The sequence below is a fragment of the Phyllobates terribilis genome, unplaced genomic scaffold (assembly GCF_046119375.1).
Source record: "Phyllobates terribilis strain yellow unplaced genomic scaffold, ASM4611937v1 Scaffold_8__6_contigs__length_399053987, whole genome shotgun sequence".
Lineage (NCBI taxonomy): Eukaryota > Metazoa > Chordata > Amphibia > Anura > Dendrobatidae > Phyllobates > Phyllobates terribilis.
Genome location: NW_027362768.1, coordinates 176,561,187 through 176,584,415, shown reverse-complemented (window position 1 = coordinate 176,584,415; position 23,229 = coordinate 176,561,187). Strand labels below are relative to the sequence as shown.

The 23,229-nt window shown below is 45.2% G+C and overlaps 1 protein-coding gene across 1 annotated transcript in view; it reads right to left on the bottom strand.

Moving 5' to 3' along the window:
• AK4 (adenylate kinase 4) overlaps positions 1–2,289 on the bottom strand; it is a 77,350-nt gene extending 75,061 nt beyond the window's left edge. Inside the window, exons 1-2 of the mRNA XM_073643824.1 lie at positions 2,077–2,289; positions 946–1,134 (exon numbers count right to left, since the gene is read on the bottom strand). Of these exons, the coding sequence (XP_073499925.1) occupies positions 946–1,090 (145 nt within the window). The 5' untranslated portion in view covers positions 1,091–1,134; positions 2,077–2,289. The remainder of the gene's footprint in view (positions 1–945; positions 1,135–2,076) is intronic.
• Positions 2,290–23,229: the final 20,940 nt, after the last annotated feature.

Here is a 23,229-nt window from a genome sequence, read left to right as displayed (position 1 = left end):
TAATACTGCCTCTATGTACAAGAATATAACTACTATAATACTGCCCCCTATGTACAAGAATATAACTACTATAATACTGCCCCCATGTACAAGAATATAACTACTATAATTCTACCTCCTATGTACAAGAATATAACTACTATAATACTGCCCCCTGTGTACAAGAATATAACTACTATAATACTGCTCCTATGTACAAGAATACAGCGGCTATAATACTGCCCCATATGTATAAGAATATAAGTACTATAATACTGCCCCCTATGTACAAGAATATAATTACTATAATACTGCCCCCTATATGAAACTATGCAACATGTTAATTTGTCTGAAACAAGACAGTATAAAATCAGACGTCGTTGCTCCGTGATTAGTATTTACAGAACAGGACTAAGCAATGATTTGGGTCTAGGTGACCTTGGGAGGACAACATTGTCTTAAGACAAAAATAGAAATTCATGCTTGACTACTTGGTCACTTACACCATTGAATAGGTATAAGATATTAAGGCTTTTCTGTGAATTTTCTGATGTCAAAAAGTTGCAAATTTTGTTGCATGCCATTTTTTCACAACAATGTGTGATTTATTGCTCTCCTATACCACTCACCAATCTCTCTCCATATCTATCTATCTATCTATCTATCTATCTATCTATCTATCTATCTATCTATCTATCTATCTATCTATCTATCTATCCATCCCTCTATCTGTCTGTCTGTCTGTCTGTGATGTAATGTTCTCCAGGTTGGGCCTCATAGTTCTGTATTTCAGTGCTGAATATGACTCCTCTCTGATCGATGCTTTTTCCATCTCGTCAGGTTGTATCCCTTTCTTTCAGCCATTCTGTATATAGAACCTCATTAATAAATCATATATAATATCCGAGAACATTCGGTGCCCCCTGCCCTGCGCCCAGGAGAAATCTGCTGATAGGTTTATCTTACCGGTATTGTATCGGATGTTCTGTCTCAAGAAATCACCGCTGGACAGATGCTGCAGCCCGAAGTTCTTGGCGATCCTGTGGCACACGGTCCCTTTACCAGATCCCGGTGGTCCTAAAATGACAGCTCTCAAAAGTTTGGACGCCATCAGAAGGGGTGTTTGTACTTCTGGAAACCCAACTCCGTGAGGATCTGTAAAAGAACCAATCGGGAAAAAATATTTGGTTACTGCCTCCTGCTCAGTCCCGGCCCCTCTTAAGATGCCAAAGAATACTTAAATGAAATTAACCCCTTCTTTTCCAAATTAAAGAGACATGACATATTATAAAATTGGGAGACTGAAAAAAATATTTGTAACACAGGAACCAGTGTGAAAGATTTTGCCCTTGGGCTGCTGTGATACTACAACTCCTAGCAGAGCCTGTTACAAGAAACCTGTGCTTACCCAGCTGTCTTGAAACTACAACTCTCAGCATGACCTAACCTATCTATAGCCTGTGGCTCCCTGGCTATTCTGACACTACAACTCCCAGAATGCCTCAACATCTCTTTTCAACTTGTAGTTCTCCAGCTGTTGTGACACTACAACTCTCAGCATGGCGTAATTGCTGCTGACAGAATGTGTTCCTCCTATAAGCACCAACATGTCCTGAAGAACATTTGTATCCTTTGGATTCGGAGCCATTGAGACACTACAACTTCCAGCATGCCCCCGACCTCAGTATGCAACTGGTGACTCTCCACATACTCCCAGCATGAACTGAATGGTGTAGATTGTAGTCCACCTATCTGATACACTGCAACTTTAGATATTTTCTTAAAGCAACATCACTCTAAAAATTCAACAGATCCGGATCTACAGCCGTCCACAATATTAAGCCGCTGATATCTTTAAATCAGATTTGAAATTTTTTATTTTTTAGCCATAATAAAAAAAATGCAACTGGTGTGGCCAAAACCCCCAAAAATATTGCATTTGCAAAAATGACATTGAGTGCATTCCTTGGAGCCTCCTTAAGGAGCAGTCAGAGCCCTTGCTTTTGCACTTTGCAGCTTTGATTGACAGGCAGAGGAGATAATCCTGAGCTAAGATACAACATCCTTGTATTTGCAATTTGCAAAGTCCTAACTCACCTCCTGGGTTCCTGTCTATAGCCTTCAATATGGCGAGAAAGCAGCAGTAGGGGATCCTACATTACATGATCCACGTCCAGGTTGGGATCCTTTAAGGGAGAGGATTGTGGCACAGGAGGAACACGACGCCCAGCGCAGGCTGCTCCCTCACACATCAGCAGCAAAGAATTCTGCACAATTCATTGTGGAGGCTCAGACGCCCCGCCGCACAGCCTTCTGGGACATGTAGTCTCATTGCTCCTCACAAAAACACAAGACTATAGATTGTCAAACTACAGCTCTTTGGTACCACCTAGTGGACGTTGTGAGAACCGCAGGAATGGATTTTGGATGCAAGTTAATTTGTTTCAATTTGTGTCACTTTTTTTCTTATTTACCTTTTATTTTTTGTTCTGTGACATTCTAACATACTTCTTAACTTTTCTCTTCCCTATTTTTAACATTCTTGATTCCAACTAAAGCCAAATACTGTATGTGTACAGACCTAATTCTTTTTACAGCTATGGGTTTGTTACAATTGTGTCCTGAGTAGACAATCCTCTGTGAATAGTGGCACTGATACAATGTAGCCAAGTACCAAGACAAGAGAGAGATTTGTGCAGCCATTGTTTGCCTAGAGAGAATTGTGTAAACCGGACACAATTGGTAAGAAAACGTTGTGTAAAAGGATGGTACTTTCAGCTTCTGAATATAAATGAGAGTGTTCACCTTCACTGACAGCAAGCAGAGGTCTTGAACAGTGTGCATTCCTCTGTACATGATGTACACTACTCAAAAAATAAAGGGAACACTTAAACAACAGAATAAAACTCCAAGTAAATCAAACTTCTGTGAAATCAAACTGTCCACTTAGGAAGCAACACTGATTGACAATCAATTTCGCATGCTGTTGTGCAAATGGAATAGACAATAGATGGGAATTATTGGCAATTATCAAGACACCCTCAATAAAGGAGTGGTCCACAGGTGGAGACCACAGACCACATCTCAGTACCAATGCTTTCTGGCTGATGTTTTGGTCACTTTTGAATGTTGGTTGTGCTTTCACACTCATGGTAGCATGAGACGGACTCTACAACCCACAGAAGTTGCTCAGGTAGTGCAGCTCATCCAGGATGGCACATCAATGCGAGCTGTGGCAAGAAGTTTTGCTGTGTCTGTCAGCGTAGTGTCCAGAGGCTGGAGGCGCTACCAGGAGACAGGCCAGTACACCAGGAGACGTGGAGGAGGCCATAGGAGGGCAACAACCCAGCAGCAGGACCGCTACCTCCGCCTTTGTGCAAGGAGGAACAGGAGGAGCACTGCCAGAGCCCTGCAAAATGACCTCCAGCAGGCCACAAATGTGCATGTGTGTGCACAAATGGTTAGAAACAGACTCAATGAGGGTGGTATGAGGGCCCAACGTCCACAGATGGGGGTTTTGCTCACAGCCCAACACCGTGCCGGACGCTTGGCATTTGCCACAGAACACCAGGATTGGCCAAGTCGCCACTGGTGCCCTGTGCTCTTCACAGATGAAAGTAGGTTCACACTGAGCACATGTGACAGATGTGACAGAGTCTGGAGACGCCGTGGAGAGCGACCTGCTGCCTGCAACATCCTTCAGCATGACCGGTTTGGCAGTGGGTCAGTAATGGTGTGGGGTGGCATTTCTTTAAAGGGGCGCACAGCCCTCCATGTGCTCGCCAGAGGTAGCCTGACTGCCATTAGGTACCGAGATGAGATCCTCAGACCCCTTGTGAGACCATATGCTGGTGCGGTTGGCCCTGGGTTCCTCCTAATGCAGGCAAATGCCAGACCTCATGTGGCTGGAGTGTGTCAGGAGTTCCTGCAAGATGAAGGCATTGAAGCTATGGACTGGCCGCCCGTTCCCCAGACCTGAATCCGATTGAGCACATCTGGGACATCATGTCTCGCTCCATCCACCAACGTCACATTGCACCACAGACTGTCCAGGAGTTAGCAGATGCTTTAGTCCAGATCTGGGAGGAGATCCCACAGGAGACCATCCGCAACCTCATCAGGAGCATGCCCAGGCGTTGTAGGGAGGTCATACAGGCACATGGAGGCCACACACAATACTGAGCCTCATTTTGACTTGTTTTTAGGACATTACAACAAAGTTGAATCAGCCTGTAGTGTGTTTTTCCACTGTAATTTTGGGGGTGACTCCAAATCCAGGCCTCCATTGGTTAATACATTTGATTTCCATTGATGATTTTTGTGTGATTTTGTTGTCAGCACATTCAACTTTGTACAGAACAAAGTATTCAATGAGAATATTTCATTCATTCAGATCTAGGATGTGTTATTTGAGTGTTCCCTTTATTTTTTTGAGCAGTGTATATACTGCAGGGGCGGACATATCATTGGTGTAACCTGTACAGCCGCACAGGTGCCCAGGCAGGGTTGGGACAATGTATTTTGGTGCTCTAGGCAGATGAAGACAGTGACGCCCTCCAACTCTCCCCAATGAACCCTCAAGCCCCCAAGCAAAGGAATAGGTCAGAGACTAAGGTAACAGGACCCCTAACACACATCCTTTCACCCCAGATGGGTCAGGTAACAAGCTCTGATGACCACTTTCACCAAAAAATACCAGAAAAGATAAAACAGTGGTGTACTTTTGGAGTGAGGCTCAACAAGGAGTGCAATTTCAAAGTTAGATATAGAATCATTCATTGTTTTTGGACCATTTGCATAATACAAGGGACAAACAGTGATATTCATCCCTGATGTCCCATATTTTATATGTCAGACATAAGGATAGTCATGGAAACTAATATAGCTTAACTTTAACGGGGGGTCATTTGCTTTCAATTATGGTGTCCAGCATTTGGCGTATACCCTAAAGGAAACTAAACAGACCCCATTATAGATGAAGGGATACATATGATGGTTTTTGTGTCCGTCATGTGACAAATACAGTTTGCAACAAAATTGATGGTGGTTCTGGTGCCATATTCTTGTATGGATAGTGGTTCTGGTGACATATTCATGTGCTGATTATTCTGTTGACGTATTTATGTAGTGATGGTTATTCTAGTGCTATATTTATGTACTACTGATGGCTCTAGTGATGTATTCATCACCAGAACCATTATCAGTACATGAATACAAAACCAAAATTGTCATCAGAACATAAATGGAACACCAGAGCCATCAATAGTACATAAATACGGCACCAGAACCACCATCAGTACATGAATGCATCACCAGAACCATAATCAGTACATGAATACATCACGTGAACCACTGTTAGTAAATAAATACACCAGTACATGACTACATCACCAAGCTTAATACAGAAATAAATTGAAATGTCAAGTCAGGCCCATATACAATTGTACCACATGAACATACAACTCCCAGTATGTCCTTAACAATTGTAAGGAGATGCTGGGAGTTGTTGTTATCAATCATTATGAAACTGCGAACCATAGAGGAACTACAGTACTGATTAGACAAAGTCAGTATCAACAAGTAAACATTTACATCCAGATACATTATAAGTGCAATCTTCTCTGATTGGAGTTGCTCTTTCTTTTTGTCTCCATCTTGTCCAGATACCATGGTGACTTTTCACATCCACATCTCGTCTCTGCAGACTTCCCTCTTCTCCGGTCTTAATACTCCACAGCCCCCAGTATTATATCCCCCACAGCCACCTACACAGTATGATGCCCCCTGCAACCCACTATATAGTATGATGTCCCCACAGCCCCTCTATACATTATGATATACAGTATGATACCGTATGATATACACAGCCCAGGTATAGTGTCCCTCACAGGCCCCCCATATAATCTGATGTCCTCCACAGCCAGCCCCCAGTATAATGTCCCCACAGCCAGCCCCCAGTATAATGTCCCCCACAGGCAGCCCCCAGTATGATGTCCCTCACAGACAGCCCCCAGTATAATGTCCCCCACAGCCAGCCCCCAATATAATGTCTCCCACAGCCAACCCCTAGTATAATGCCCCCCACTGCCAGCCCCCATTCAGTGGCAATATAATGTAAGAAAAAGTAAAAAAACCTTTATACTCAGGAGTATATGAGCTTCGGTCTCTTCTTCTATCCTGTACAGCAGTGGGCGCTGGATGGCGTGATGACATAACGGAATCACGCTGTCCGATGTCCCATGCATGCGCCGTCTCCTTCAGGGTGCAGGCCGGAAGTGACCTGCGCCTTGCGGAGTTCCCGGCCGACCAGGAAGCTGATTACCGCTCCTCTGCTCCTGTGCCGACTGCATCTGATAGTCGCGTATAAAATTGAGTGTATGGAGGTAGCGACGGCCAGGGGGCAGGCATAGAGATGGGTGAAGAGTGTCAGTGACTGACACTGCTCCCCTGTGTGCTTGCGCCCCGGCCATCAGTGTGCTGAATGCCTGCGGCCAGAGGAAGGTGTCAGTGGCTGCAGGCATACAGCAATGTCACTTTTGTTTCTCAACGTGAGCCCCCCTGGGATAGGCAGGAGGTAGCACCCTAGCCCAGGAGGTAAGGGGGCCCATTTCTACCTCCAAAGCACAAGCAGCTTCTGTCACAGACAAAACTATTGGACTGTAAAGGGCCCATATACTGTTCTTGCACAGGGGCCCTCTTCTCCATGTCCATCATTGATAGGCAGAATCTTTTTTTTTTTTCCAAGGTTCTGAATTAGCCACCAAAATAAAATAAAAACTCCTTTTGTTTCGTAGCACTGTAATCATACTGATCTGGGGAATCATGTCGCTGGGTCTTTTTTTTCACTGAATGAATGATGTAATAAGAAAACCCCAAAACAATGGTAGAATTTTACTTTTTTCACCATTCTATCCCACATGGTAGGATGAATGAAGGTTACTTTCAAACTACAACTCATCCTGGACTGCAAAAAAAAACAAGTCCTTGTGCAGCCATGTCAGTAGACAATTAATGAAGTTATGGCTTTGGAAGGAGAGAAGGAATAAAGCACAAAAAAGTGGTTGGCACGTACGGTGATGAAAAATATAGCTGCACTTAATGTTTTTTTTAAAACTGTAATTCATAAAAAGCCAATAACTCTGTAAGGAAAACATACATAATTACCAGATTTTGGCTGCTGCTTTGGCTTCTCATTTACTCTTCTAGCCTGTGTTCCTGACTCATCTCTTTCTTGACTGTCCCTTTAAATAAAGCAAAAGAGGCAACAGATGGCATTACAATCTAAGTAGTGTCTGCACCCATCTGATTGTCTCTGCCTCCCATCAGTGAGATAAATCCCTGCATAACATCCAGCTCATGTGAAGACTGGAAATCAAACAGACAGATAGAATGTATCCAATTAAAGATGGGAAGGATCAACATAAATTGAGAACTTAAAGGCTTGCTCACACTGGTGTATAATACGGAGGAATGCAATGCGAGAAAGCATCGCATTGCACTCTGACCAATGTTATTAAATGAGTCAGTGCTCATCTGCAAGCTTTTTCTCAGCTAGAATCGGACTGAGGGAAAAAAAAATCGCTGCATGAAGCGAGTGGATGCAAGAATCCGATCGCATTCGCCAATGTAAGTCAATGGCTGTGAGGGAAAGCAAAAATCGCACAGCACGCAGACCATGCATGTGTCCTGCGATTTTGATGCACACATCTCAACGGAAACCCGACATTTCATCAGCCAAAATTCACAGCCTGAACTGTCAGAATAGATGCGTAGAATAGATAGATGTAATGTAGAAATATAATGTCACAAGCCCCCTACATATAATAAGCTAGCAACCTTTATTTGAACTAAAGTGCACTTTAGTTCATGTGGCACTAAAGAATGTTTAGCCTTATTAAACCTACTGAATAACTAAATAAAAAAGACGTGGGGTCCCCCCTGTTTTTCATAGCCAGCTAAGAGAAATCAGACAGGTGTGGGCTTATATTATCAAGGTGGGAAGGGTCAGATAATCATCGACCTTCCCAACCCATTAACCCCTTAGTGACTGAGACAATTATGTCCTTAATGACCAAGCCAAATTTTACAATTCTGACTAGTGTCACTTTATGTGGTAATAACTCTGGAACGCTTCAACGGATACCAACAATTCTGAGAATTCTTGACATATTGTACTTAATGATAGTGGTAAAATTTCTGCAATATGACTTGTGTTTATTCATCAATAGAAAGGAAATTTGGCGAAAAATTAGAAAAGTTTGCAATTTTCAAACTTTGAATTCTTATGCCCTTAAATCAGAGAAATATGTCACATAAACTAGTTAATAAATAACATTTCCTAAAAGTCTACTTTACATCAGCAAACAATTTTTTTTTTTTTGTTACAAAGTTGTAAGGGTTAAAAGTTGACCCGCAATTTCTGATTTTTCCAACACAATTTACAAAACCATTTTTTTAGGGACCACATCACATTTGAAGTCACTTTGAGGGGCCTTTTTGACAGAAAATACCCAAAAGTGACTCCATTCTAAAAACTGCACCCCTCAAGGTGCTCAAAATCACATTCAAAAAGTTTATTAACCCTTCAGGTGCTTCACAGGAACTGAAGCAATGTGGAAGGAAAAAATTAACATTTAACTTTTTTTCACAAAAATTATACTTCAGACCCAAATTTTTATATTTTCACAAGGGTAATAGAAAAAAATGGAACATAAAATTTGTTGTGCAATTTCTCCTGAGCATGCAGATACCCCATATGTGGGGAAAACAACTGTTTGGGCGCATGGCAGGGCTAGGAAGGGAAGGAGCATCATTTGACATTTTGAAAGCAAAATTGGATGGAATCGAGAGCGGACGCATGTCACGTCTGGAGAGCCCCTTATGGAAACCCACCATAAGTGACCCCATTTTGGAAACTACACCCCTCAAGGATTTTATCCAGGGGTATAGTGAGCATTTTGAGCCTACAGGTACAACACAGAATTTGATAACATTAGGTCGTCATATTGAAAAAGTTAATTTTTTTCACAAATTTTGCTTTAGCCCCAAATTTCTAACTTTTGCCAGAAGTAACACAGAAAATTAAAAATTTGTTACTCACTTTCTTAAAAGCGTGGCGATACCTCACATGTAGTCAAAAAGTTCTGTTTGGACAAACGGCACAGCGCTGAGCGGACGGAGCAAAGAAGGGTGTACACCTGCTCTGCGCTGAATGTTCTGCGGGCCATTAGCATTTTTTATATGCCTGGCTAACAAAAAAGCCTGAGCATAATCTAACACTACTAGACCTAAACCTAATCTAACACTAATATTTTTTTTTTTTACTTTTGAAAAAGCTATAAGCCTAACCCTAACAAGCCTAGCCCTAATAAGCCTAATCCTAACAAGCCTAGCCCTAATAAGCCTAGTCCTAATAAGCCTAGCCCTAATAAGTCTAAAACTAATAAGCCTATCCCTAATAAGCCTAACCTTAATAAGCTTAGGCCTAATAATCCTAGCCCTAATAAGCCTAGCCCTAATAATCCTAGCCCTAATAAGCCTAGCCCTAATAAGCCTAACCCTAATAAGCCTAGCCCTAATAAGCCTAACCCTAATAAGACTAACCCTAATAAGGCTAGCCGTAATAAGCCTAACCCTAATAAGCCTAACCCTAATAAGACTAGTCCTAATAAGCCTAACCCTAATAAGCCTAACCCTAATAAGCCTAGTCCTAAGAAGCCTAGCCCTAACAAACCCTAACCCTAGTAACCCTAACTCTAACTGCAAATTATGAAAAAAATAAAAATTATAAAAAAAAAATGACAAGGGGGATGACACAGAAGGGGGGGAGTGTGATCAATGAGGTTTGTTTAGGAGATTTACTGAAACTATTATTGGGGGCCTTTTATCACTGTGATAGTCTATCACAGTAACTAAAAGCCATCAGCCAATGAGAAAAATCCCTGCTGTTGCTGGGTGCAGAGAGGAAGATCTTGGCAGGTGCACTGTGCATGCGCCCTCCATTTTCTTTTGTCAGAAGGAGGTGGAAGGTCGGGGGATCGGTCGTTAAGGGGTTAATAGCCGCTCACTGCTGTCTGCTTTGCCTTTGCTGGTTATAAAAAGATGGGAGGCACCCTAGAAAAATGACTTGGGGTCCCCCCCATTTTTGAAAACCAGCAAGGTTAAAGCAGACAGCTGCAGGCTTATATTATCAGGCGGGGCAGGTTCCTGGTTATTGGGCCCATATAACAGTGAATATAGAGAATTACAGTATGTAAAAGATGATGTTATAAACGTATTGCATACGGATGCTAGTTGAGAAAAATTGCATAGTACTTGCATAACACTCGTTCTTCTTTTCTGGATCAACATCGGACTGATTTTTTTTATCTGCTAGTGTGACTCCAAACTAAGGATAACATAATGAGTTAAATAAGATAGTTATGGGCAAAATATCTACATATGATTATTTCATTCATTAAGATACAAAATTCTTAATAGGGATCAAAGCTTTGTTTTCTGACACAGCGCTCTGAAGTCCCTGCTTCCCTTTACACAGCCATAGTGACATTAGAACATTCTTTCTGCAGTCACCACTAGGTGGAGCTCATTAGAAACTCTATAAGAACTGCATATACAATGTGCTTCCCCTAGTGGTGGTAAAAAAATATTTTAACTCATTTTATTGTCAGGAGGGATCTTCTGGAACTAGGAATCTCTCTTTTATGACTAGCTTTTACTTTTTTACTTGCACTTTATCACCTGATTATATGCATAGACACATTTTGAATAAATATAATTTGAGTAAGGCAAAAATGGGGCAACTTGTGCCAAATACTGAAACATGTCAAAGGTATATAAATTAAACACCTGTATTCATAAATATATATATATATATATATATATATATATATATATATACAGTACAGACAAAAAGTTTGGACACACCTTCTCATTTAAAGATTTTTCTGCATTTTCATGACTTTGAAAATTGTACATTCACACTGAAGGCATCAAAACTATGAATTAACATATGTGGAATTATATACGTAACAAAATAGTGTGAAACAACTGAAAATATGTCTTATATTCTTGGTTCTTCAAAGTAGCCACTTTTTGCTTTGATGACTGCTTTGCACACTCTTGGCATTCTCTTGATGAGCTTCAAGAGGTAGACACCGGAAATGGTCTTCACTTCACAGGTGTGCCCTGTCAGGTTTAATAAGTGGGATTTCTTGCCTTATAAATGGGGTTGGGACCATCAGTTGTGTTGTGCAGAAGTCAGGTGGATACACAGCTGATAGTCCTACTGAATAGACTGTTAGAATTTGTAAGATGGCAAGAAAAAAGCAGCTAAGTAAAGAAAAACGAGTGGCCATCATTACTTTAAGAAATGAAGGTCAGTAAGTCCGAAAAATTGGGCAAACTTTGAAAGTGTCCCCAAGTGCAGTTGCAAAAACCATCAAGCGCTACAAAGAAACTTGCTCACATGAGGATCACCCCAGGAAAGGAAGACCAAGAGTCACCTCTGCTTCTGAGGATAAGTTTATCTGAGTCACCAGCCTCAGAAATCGCAGGTTAACAGCAGCTCAGATTAGAGACCAGGTCAATGCCACACAGAGTTCTAGCAGCAGACACATCTCTACAACAACTGTTAAGAGGAGACTTTGTGCAGCAGGCCTTCATGGTAAAATAGCTGCTAGGAAACCACTGCTAAGGACCTGCAACAAGCAGAAGAGACTAGTTTGGGCTAAAGAACACAAGGAATGGACATTAGACCAGTGGAAATCTGTGCTTTGGTCTGATGAGTCCAAATTTGAGATCTTTGGTTCCAACCACCGTGTCTTTGTGCGACGCAAAAAAGGTGAACGGATGGACTCTACATGCCTGGCTCCCACCGTGAAGCATGGAGGAGGAGGTGTGATGGTGTGGGGGTGCTTTGCTGGTGACACTGTTGGGGATTTATTCAAAATTGAAGGCATACTGAACCAGCATGGCTACCACAGCACCTTGCAGCGGCATGCTATTCCATCCGGTTTGCGTTTAGTTGGACCATCATTTATTTTTCAACATGACAATGACCTCAAACAAGTGATGGGGTGCTACGCCAGATGACCTGGCCTTCACAGTCACCAGACCTGAACCCAATCGAGATGGTTTGGGGTGAGCTGGACCGCAGAGTGAAGGCAAAAGGGCCAACAAGTGCTAAGCATCTCTGGGAGCTCCTTCGAGATTGTTGGAAGACCATTTCCGGTGACTACCTCTTGAAGCTCATCAAGAGAATGCCAAGAGTGTGCAAAGCAGTCATCAAAGCAAAAGGTGGCTACTTTGAAGAACCTAGAATATAAGACATATTTTCAGTTGTTTCACTTTTGGTCTGTACTGTATATTGTGGTTTGTCCTTGAGGAAGAGTTATGAACAGGGTCTGACTGGGCTGGCGGGGTACTGGGGATTTCCCCGGTGGACCCCTGCTGCAGAGGAGAGGGAGGAGAAGAGAAGGGGGAGAATCAAACAAACAAAAAAATTGCGGTTTTAAGGGGCACGAGCCCTTTAAAAGCGCAGGCAAAGTATATGCAGGGAAGCGCGCACGCGGCTTTCATTACCTGAACCGCCGCGGCGCACTTCTCGGTGAAGCAGCTGAAGCTGTGCATCTCACTTCGCCGGCTGGCGTATGACATCATCGTCATGCACCTGCTGTGAAGGAAGCGCGTAACTCAGCTGCCGGCCTCTGCTACCAGCACGCTGGATCTAAGCAGAGGAGGACACCGCACAGCACCGGGAGCGCAGGAAGGTAAGAGGAATTTTTTTTGTGTGTGTGAATGCAGAATGGGATGGGGTCTGGATGGACACATAATGGGGCCTGGATGGACACATAAGGGGGTCTGGGGCTGGATGGACACATAAGGGGGCTTCGGGCTGGATGGACACATAAGGGGGCCTGGCTGGACACATGGGACGGGGGGCCTGTCTGGACACATAAGGTGGGGCAGGGTAGATATATGGGGAGGCAGACTGGACACATGGGGCCAGTAAGGAAATATGGGGGGCAGGCTGGACACATGGGGGCCTTGATGGATATATGGGGGGCAGGCTGGACAAATGGGGACCTGGATGGATATATGGGGGGGCAGGCTGGACAAATGGGGACCTGGATGGATATATGGGGGGGGGCCAGGATGGACACATGGGGCCTGGATGGATATATGGGGGGCAGGGTGGACACAGGGTGGCCAGGATGGATATATGGGGGGTGGGGAGGGGACAGGATGGACACATGGGTGCCTGGATGGATTGGGGGTTGGGGCAGGCTGGACACATGGGGGCCAGGATGAATATATGGGGGGGGCAGGCTGGATATATGGGGTGGGACAAGTTGGACACATGGGGGTTAGGATGGATATATATGGGGGCTAGGATGCATATATGGGGGGGCAGGCTGGACATACGGGGGCCTGGATGGATACATGAGGGTGAGGGGGGCAGGCTGGACACATGGGGGCCTGGATGGATATATTGGGGGGCAGGCTGGACAAATGGGGGCCTGAATGGATATATGGGGCAGGCTGGACACATGGGGGCCTGGCTGGATATATGGGGTGGAGCAGGTTGGACACATGGGGGCTAGGATGGATAAATGGGGTGAGGCAGGTTGGACACATGGGGGCTAGGATGGATAAATGGGGTGGGGCAGGTTGGACACATGAGGGCTAGGATGGATATATGGGGGGCAGGCTAGACACATGGGGGCTAAGATGGATATATAGGAGGGGAAGGCTGGACACATGGAAGCCTGGATGGATATATGGGGTGGGGCAGGTTGGACACATGGGGGCTAGGATGGATCAATGGGGTGGGGCAGGTTGGACACATGGGGGCTAGGATGGATATATGGGAGGGGCAGATTGGAAACATGGGGTGGGGGACAGGCTGGATATATGGGGGGGCAGGCTGGTCACATGGGGGGGCAGGCTCGTCACATGGGAGCCGGGATGGATATATATGGGGGGGACAGGATGGGTATATGAAGAGGGACGGGCTGGACACATGGCAGTCAGGATAGATATATGGCGGGCAGGCTGGACACATGGCGGCCAGGATGGATATATGGGGGGTGGCAGGCTGGACACATGGAGGCCAGGATGGATATATGGGGGGGCAGGCTGGACACATGAGGGGCAGGCTGGACACATAAAGGCCAGGATGGATATATGGGGGGGTAGGCTGAACACATGGGGGCCAGGATGGATAAATGGGGGGCAGGCTGGACACATGGAGGCCAGGATGAATATATGGGGGGCAGGCTGGACACATGGAGGCCAGGATGGATATATGGGGGGGCAGGCTGGACACATGGAGGCCAGGATGGATATATGGGGGAGCAGGGTGGACACATGGAGGCCAGGATGGATATATGGGGGGCAGGCTGGACATATGGAGGCCAGGATGGATATATGGGGGAGCAGGCTGGACACATGGAGGCCAGGATGGATATATGTGGGGCAGGCTGGACACATGGAGGCCAGGATGGATATATAGGGGGAGCAGGCTGGACACATGGGGACCAGGATGGATATATGGGAGGCAGGCTGAATACACGTGGGCTAGGATAAATATATGGAGGGGCCAGGCTGGACATATGGGGGCCAGAAGGGATATATTGGGGGGTGGGTGGCAGGATAGATATATGCGGGGGGGGGCAGGATGTAAGTAAGGGGGTGCCAGACTGGACAAGGGACTTAATTACTGTTTGGGGGCCAGATTGAGGAACATACTTTATTAGTTTATGGTGGCGAGTGGAGAACATTATTACTTTAGAGTCCAATTAGGGACATTATTACTTATGTAATATCATTTACTTTTTAGGAAACTTTTAGGAAACTGTTTTCCATGGGAGGGGAAAAAAGGGGGGTCCTGTTACTGTACAGGGCGGCACTATGTCGCTCTTTAATGCAAACTCCCGTAATTGTACATCCCAGTTAAAGTGTGGGCACAGAAGATATGCAGGAGCCGCCTGTGATTTACAGTCGATGAACCACTATAACAGGGATAACGGCTAATGGGTATTTGCATATTGCTGTAGGTGGGCTCCGAGGATCAATTACCCCTGTGGGCCCCAGTCTGACCCTGGGTATGAATACCCCAAAACGTGTTGACAAATAAAAATCGCCTCCAAACAATTTTGGTCTTTCATCATATATTGGACCTCTGGCATCGCGGATTTATATCCAGTCTCCCTCGAAGTTTGTACCTGTTGATCAGCTGACAGAGGGGGCACATTACACTAAGCACCATGTCCCATTTATATTGGTGTAGAGGTTCATGGGGTTACATAAAAAAGTAAGCCACATAGATCATTAATAATTGTACAAGATGCACAAATTGAGGAGTTGACAAAGCTAGTAACTAGTAAATGGTGCTATATGGCTAAGAAATGTATTTTTCTTCATTACAGGACCCCACGCCTGATTATCATGTGCACCAGTAACCAACAGATAAGCACACTTACAGATTTTCTGACTCATTAACTCCATGCTGCGTATCAAAACCATCAAGGAAAAGCTAAAAATATTATCACAAAAAAAAAAAATTGTTTGTCGTGTACTTCATTTTTTGGAGCCATAATAATGATGAACCATGATTGAATTGACAGAAAACAAGGAAAACTATTTATCATGTTCATTCTGGTTGTTTGGAAAATTCTACCAAAAATGCTGCATCAAAATATAATTATAAGAATGAACTTATATTATATAAGGGAGGAATAGATAGATATACATAGATTGATAGATAATAGACAGATATGAGACAGAGAATAGATCGATATGAGACAGCTAGATAGATAATAGATTCTCCTTTTCTTTTCACTCCGCTAACACCTCCTCAATTTTTTGATTGACAGTGGATTGACTGCTGCACAATATCACCTCTGCTTTCCATCGGCGTCCTGCGATCGCTAGTTAGTTAGTGACCGCTTACCCACATGGGGAATCCTGACAGTGTGTCTCATACTGAAGACTTTCTTCTTCGACTGGACAAGTCCTTTGATGCTGTGTTCACATATTGCCGTCAAATTGTGGTATTAATCTTAGATTTCGTAAAACCAGTGGAATTTCAAAAAGCCATGAAAACAGCAGCGAAAGTGCATCAGACCTGCCTAACAGAAGTGGGTATTCTTGGCATAACTGCACGTCAGCAGGTTTCCAGCTGGGTAGTATTATTTCTGAGTAGTATATAATGTAAGTTTACGCATTTTATTCTTTAATGGAAGAAAGAGGTAGGAGGATTCACAACAATGGACATCAGCACAGTGTTAAATACAGAAATAGAAATGCAATAATATTTTTTATCGCACTTTTAAAAATGAGTAAATGGATGTGAAAAGGACAAACAAACCGAAATAAGGTGGTATGTGGAGATTATTTTGGTCCATGGAGAGTAGGATGATCCACTGAATGTAGATTATGTCCTTTAAAAAAATTATGTGAAAAAGCGCCTCACTAAAAAAGCAAAAGTGGATCATATTGGTGCATTAACCCATACACACATCAGTTTTGAGAATGAATCCGTGTCTCCGGCAGACTCGGAGCACAACCTAGTCTCATCATGAGGAATGGACGCCAGACTCTGTGTTTCAGTTTTCCATCCGTTTCATCCATTTTTCACTGATCTATTGCCAACCCCTACCCGACTGATTTTTTCTTTTCATTTTTTGCGCTTTTTTTCCTCACCTTCTTCCATTTTCAAAAACACAAATTTGGGTTTTGTTTTTACAGGAGCCATTGTTTGCTTTAAAATACTTGTGTGGTGAAAAAAAAAAGGAAAAATTTTAAACATGTATTTATGGCTCTTGGAAGAAGAGGAGGAAAAAAAATTGAAAAAGAAAATAAACCCCTCCTCTGTGGCCCCTCTTCTCCCGCCCCTGTGGCTCCTCTTCTCCCTCCTCTTCCTGAACATGTGGCCCCTCTTCTCCCTCCTCCTCCTGCCCCTGTGGCCCCTATTCTCTCCCTCCTCCTGCCTTGTGGCCCCTCTTCTCTCCCTCCTCCTCCCGCCCCTGTGGCCCCTCTTCTCTCCCTCCTCCTGCCCCTGTGGCCCCTTTTCTCTCCCTCCTCCTCCCGCCCCTGTGGCCCCTCTTCTCTCCCTCCTCCTCCTGCCCCTGTGGCCCCTCTTCTCTCCCTCCTCCTCCCGCCCCTGTGGCCCCTCTTCTCCCTCCTCCTCCCGCCCCTGTGGTCCCTCTTCTCTCCCTCCTCCTCCCACCCCTGTGGCTCCTCGTCTCCCTCCTCCTCCTGTGGCCCCTCTTCTCCCTCCTCCTGCCCCTGTGGCCCCTCTTCTCCCTCCTCCTCCTGTGGCCCCTCTTCTCCCTCCTCCTGTCCCTGTGGCCCCTCTTCTCTCCCTCCTCCTGCCCCTGTGGCCCCTCTTCTCCCTCCGCCTCCTCCCGCCCCTGTGGCCCCTCTTCTCTCCCTCCTCCTCCCACCCCTGTGGCTCCTCTTCTCCCTCCTCCTCCTGCCCCTGTGGCCCCTCTTCTCCCTCCTTCTGCCCCTGTGGCCCCTCTTCTCTCCCTCCTCCTGCCCCTGTGGCCCCTCTTCTCTCCCTCCTCCTCCTGCCCCTGTGGCCACTCTTCTCTTCCTCCTCCTGCCCCTGTGGCCCCACTTCTCTCCCTCCTCCTCCCGCCCCTGTGGCTCCTCTTCTCCCTCCTCCCGCCCCTGTGGCCCCTCTTCTCTCCCTCCTCCCGCCCCTGTGGCTCCTCTTCTCCCTCCTCCCGCCCCTGTGGCCCCTCTTCTCTCCCTCCTCCCGCCCCTGTGGCTCCTCTTCTCCCTTCTCCTCCTGTAGCACCTCTTCTCCCTCCTCCTGCCCCTGTGGCCCCTCGTCTCCCTCCTCCGGCCCCTCTTCTCTCCCTCCTCCTCCTTCCCCTCTTCTCTCCCTCCTCCTGCCCCTGTGGCCCTTCTTCTCTCCCTCCTCCTCCTGTGGCCCCTCTTCTCTCCCTCCTCCTGCCCCTCTTCTCTCCCTCCTCCTGCCCCTGTGGCCCCTCTTCTCTCCCTCCTCCTGCCCTGTGGCCCCTCTTCTCTCCCTCCTCCTGCCCCTGTGGCCCCTCTTCTCTCCCTCCTCCTGCCCTGTGGCCCCTCTTCTCTCCCTCCTCCCACCCCTGTGGCCCCTGTTCTCTCCCTCCTCCTCCTGTGGCCCCTCTTCTCTCCCTCCTCCTCGCGCCCCTGTGGCCCCTCTTCTCCCTCCTCCTCCTCCTCCCTGTTATTCCAGGCTCATGTGCCTTTTGTTATTTTCCTGTCATGAGACCCGGAAGTGTGTTTTTTTCTCCCATCACATGGCTTGGACAGATTTAATAAAAACACAAAAATGGCGACAGTCACGTTACTGCTGCTGCGTCACCAGCTCTCTCCGGTGACTGCGGGCGGCAGGCTGCGGCCAGAGCCAGGGAGTGGCGCTGCAGGACGGGGGCACCCGGAGGAGGAAGAGGGCCGCTGCCAGGTGGGTGCCGCCGCTTGTCATTGGCATCTGATGCACGGGCGAGCTCAGGATCTGCACCGAGTAGCAGCCATGCATTGTCCACATTGATGTGTTGGAGGGGTTAATGTTGGCATGCTGCCCCCTTTTATTTCTGCCTTTATATAGCTGTTTACAGCAGAGCTCCTGCAGGAGGGGCCGGAGGCTCCGAGGAGGAGTCTGCACACCGGGCTCCGGAGCTGTAAACACCACTCCTGTAACCCTTTCCGTCCTGGAGGCCTGGTGCCTGGTTGCAGATGAGTTTTGCTGCTTTTATTCCCATTGTAATGTCTGGGGAGCGGCGGCTCTAGGGGGTGAAGTCCCGGTGGGCCCCTCTTCTGTCTTCAATTCTTTTTTCCTCCCCATCTTCTAGTAGCTAAACACATATATTGTGTGTTTACAGTTGTATCAGGTCTTGGTTTATTGCGGGGGCTGCTGTAGTTTTTACCATTTTTGGGGTCCACACAACTGATCTTTATTCTGTTTCTTTATATTTTATTTCTCTTCAAGGGGGGAGAAATAGGTAGGTGGGTGGGAAGCAGAGATTCTGCAACTGCTTTTTTTTTTTCCTCAGTTTTTGCTTTCACATTTTGGGATAAATCTTTATATTTTATTGGTTTGGACAGTTATACATGTGGTGATTCTAAATGTTAATTTATTTTAGATTTTAATTAAGGGGATAGAGATGGGACATGCGCTGATATGAATTTTTCTTTTTTTTTTTAATTACCCTAAGGGAACTTGAACCTGCAGTCGCTTGCACAATACTATATTGCAAAATTGCCAATCCCGCACAGATGGAGGCATACAAGCACTGCAGACGCAGAAGCCTTCAGTAGTTCTGCCATAACAACGCCATTGGGAACATGCACTCATTTTGTTATGGGGGTGGGGATGTCTTCCTCCATTTCCAACCTCCTTAATTGCTTCTGTAATAACTAAAAGCAGCATCTAAGAGGTTAACCTTTCCGGATCAATAACGCCACCACACTGTATGAAGTGAGCTGAGCTTAGCCTGCCCATACATGACATGCCCCACAAACTGAAGCCTGGGCCGAGTAGGCACCTGCGCTTGCCTGAAATCACCAGATGATGGCGCTGGCCCTGGTGATAAGCAACATGGCTGCATATTATTTGCCTGGGAGTCGTCCTCTAGATTTCATTAAGCCCTAAAGGAGAAATCTGCCACGTTATCCCACAGTATGGCATACTTTGTATGGTTAGGCAGATTTACTATTCTGGAGCCCGGAAAAGCTGGGTGCTTGTTTTCATGCTGCCTTATTTCTTGTCACCTATCTTCTCTAGGAGTTTATGGAGCGGTGAGACCCACCAAAGTGGAGGAAGAGGTCACTTCAAGGACATTATGGAAAATAAAGCTAAATTATTGCAAAATCTAAAAGTTAATTGCTTGTTTCCATCCAGAACTCCATAGATACAATTGTATCCGGTCCATACAGTCAGGAACATTTTACTTGCGCTGATACATTATAACAAACTCTGCTAGACGGGAGGGTTTCTTTTCTGTTGATCTGTGTAGACCATACTTAGACTGGATACAATAGTAACAAACTGAATTATGAAATGTATGATTTTTTTTGGGCTTTAGAGGTGGGAGGCCAATGTGAAGACAACTTAGGGGTTTTCCGATACCTAAAATTTACTGAGTATTTCTAAAACCTAATTGCTCTTGTAGTTTACTTGAAGATTCCCTGTTCCTTCTGTTTCTTTATTTTACTTTTGGTGACGTTCAGTTTGAGTTTTTTTGAATGCACTAGGGATTCTCAAATAGTCGTAATCAGAGGGGGGCGGCACTGAGGTCCCTCCCCGTTGCTGAAATGGGACATCATCAGGGGGCTGGCAGTGGAAGAAGCTGAGGGGAGTGACCACAGTGCCGCCCCTGATGACGTCCTGTTTGAGAATCCCCAGTACATTTAAGAAAATGAAGAAGAGGGGGGGGGGGATCAAGAAAACACAAATGGAGAGTCACCCAAAAGTGTGGGGGAGGGGAACCCCTTTAAATGTATGATGACACAAAGAATCCATATATGCGGCTGTATGGATATTTCGTGCAGAGATGATATAATTTTTGGATGCATGTTTTCGTCCATTTGTGTTTTTTTTTTTTTTGTTTGTTTGTTTTTTAATTGTTTTAATGCTTCTACTCAGTGTTCACATATGATGAAGACAAAAAACCCTAGTTGTCAATATTTTTGAGGATGTTTTAAGTCAGTCCCACCTTTGAAACCCCACCTCTCCAAGAACATCCGTTTGCCCACCAGGGCTAATTTACATAATCTCCGCCTCTTTTCTCCTAGGGGTTCCAAGAATTCAGAACAGTTGGCATCTGCAACATATAGGAAAAATCCTGCACCGCGTGCACAACAGGCGTGTCTGCTTATTGGTATCAATCTGTAGCTAATTCAAAAAGTATTTGAAGTGGGGTTTTTATGTGGATTTTGGAGCCGAATCCACTGCAAAAACAAATTGAAATGTTCATTGTGAACATGCCTCTAGGCATGTGTTATTCCAGACTAAACACAATACAAGCTTCCACTGATTCTGAAATGCCAATGAAATGAATGAGAAATTGTGCAGCATCTTTTCTTATAACCTGTGCCGTTCCTCTGTTGTTCCTCCAGGAAATTTATGAATACACTGACAAGTGGGTGATATCAATTGCAAGTCAATAAATCTAGTATGTTCATGTTCAGGATTGATCGAATACTCTGTATACGGACACTCCCAACTGTGAATTTATTAATACATTTCCAGGAGGAATAAAATAGGAACTGAATAATGTTGATTTGTAGTAAAAAAAAATAAATACATCCTGAATTGTTATGGGAAATACAAGATATTTGGTCACATCGCGTGGGTAAAAGGGAAGTAAATAGAAAAATGTTTAATTTTGTAATTAAAATAACCCAGAACTACTTTTTTTCCCCTTTTTCTTAAGCAGCTACATTTGCACTAGTGGACAAGCCATTTAGGATGAAGCCTGTACCCCCTTGACATGGTGACTTCTCCCCTTGTGTTCTTATCTGCTTTGGTATTTATTACCTTTCTACTCTCAACAAGGGAGGTAAGAAGCTCATTATACACATGTAAAACATTCACTTATATAGATCTATAGACAGATTTATTTTCAAGCCGAGCAATGTCAGAAAAAAAATCATACCGCTACGTGGAAACCGTCAGCAAGCTGGTGATGAGAGATCTGCTATTTTGTATAATGCTTTTATTGTTTTTGGTCCAATATTCTTCGCTGCCGACAGATGACTTCAAGGTAAACTTGAATTTATGGATAATTTATTTAAGCAGAAAACTGATGCGAATCTTCTTGCGCTCCTGTCAGTCTCCAGATCCGCCCGCCCCTTTAGTCTGTTTTTCTCACCCACCAGCAGTTGGACATTTTTTTTTTTTTGTGACGCATGTCTCATCCCTTGCTGCTCGTTGGAGGGCCGCCAACCTCCCCCACCCGCCTCATTATTTAGTTCCACAAAGTCTCATAGGCTTAGGATTGCTCCATAAATAGTCCCACACTGTATCTGCACAGACTGCCTCCCTCGGAGGGACACCCAGCTTTCCCAGACTCCAGAATGATCTGCTTGGGTACACAGTGATACATGGCTGGATCATATATTGCCGCGTATATGGTGTACCATGACCCCTATGGGAGCCATAATGGCAGCCAGAAACGGATCAAAATTTTAATTTCACAACTTGGCAGAAGGGGGCGACACAAGGACTCCAGAATTCACCAACATATTTTACAGTCGTCAGTGAGGGACCTCAATGCAACAGACCCCTGCCAGTTTGGGTTTCCTTATGCCTAAAGGGACACGTCCGTGCATCTGATGTTTGTAGCTTGGTCAGTTCTTAAAGCGTCCCCGGCCTTTCACACACAACCTGTAGAAAAGCAGCCCCCACAAGTTAATCTGCTTTCAGTGCACGTTTCAGTGTAATATAGTCAAGAATTGTCCTGATTGTTATACTTGGTTGTCTGAAATTCACCCCATATCAGTGAGAAGTTTCTTTTTTTTTTTTTTTTTCATCCTCCGCATTCTGCCAGTACTATAGGTGCAGTAACTTCCTTTCCCTCACGTCCCAGCATGCATTGCTCCTGCCATTGTCAAATGGCTTTGGTGCCCTGGACTGAAAGCTCCATTCTATTATGCCTGTATGCGAGTTGACAGACAGCAGAGCAGTGGCTACGGCGCGGCCCCGGACCCCATAGAGAGGTCATGGCGTGGTCCATCTCCTCCTCTCTGCTGCTAGAGGCTGATTACTCTTAACAGGCAGTGGACTAGAAGATAGAAGTCTTTTCTTAGACTGCTACATTGTGCTGTTCCTCTGTTATCCTTCCTGGAAGTGAATGAATATTATTCAATAAGCTCTTTAAAGACCATTGCAGTGCTTTGTTTTTTTGCCTCCTCCATTAGCCATTATTCATATGCATTAAAGTACTGACCCATCACTGCCTTCTAACGTTTCCAGCCCCGCTCCGATCCTCTACTGGATCATGTGAGCGCAGTTGTGACCAGCCGGCTCAGTGCGTTGGTTCCTGTGTGAACCGGAGGTCACTTTTTCAATGTAAGTCTGAGACTCCGGACGAGGCTTTCATGGACTTACAATTAGAAAAGAAATAACACTCCGAGCTGTGCGCCGGAAACCCAGAACTGCAGCCAGAACATAGAGGACCGGAGCTGTGCTGGAAACGGCAGAAAACAGCGGTGGGTAAATGTACTAGTCTGACTGTGCCTGGTAATGCTGCTCGG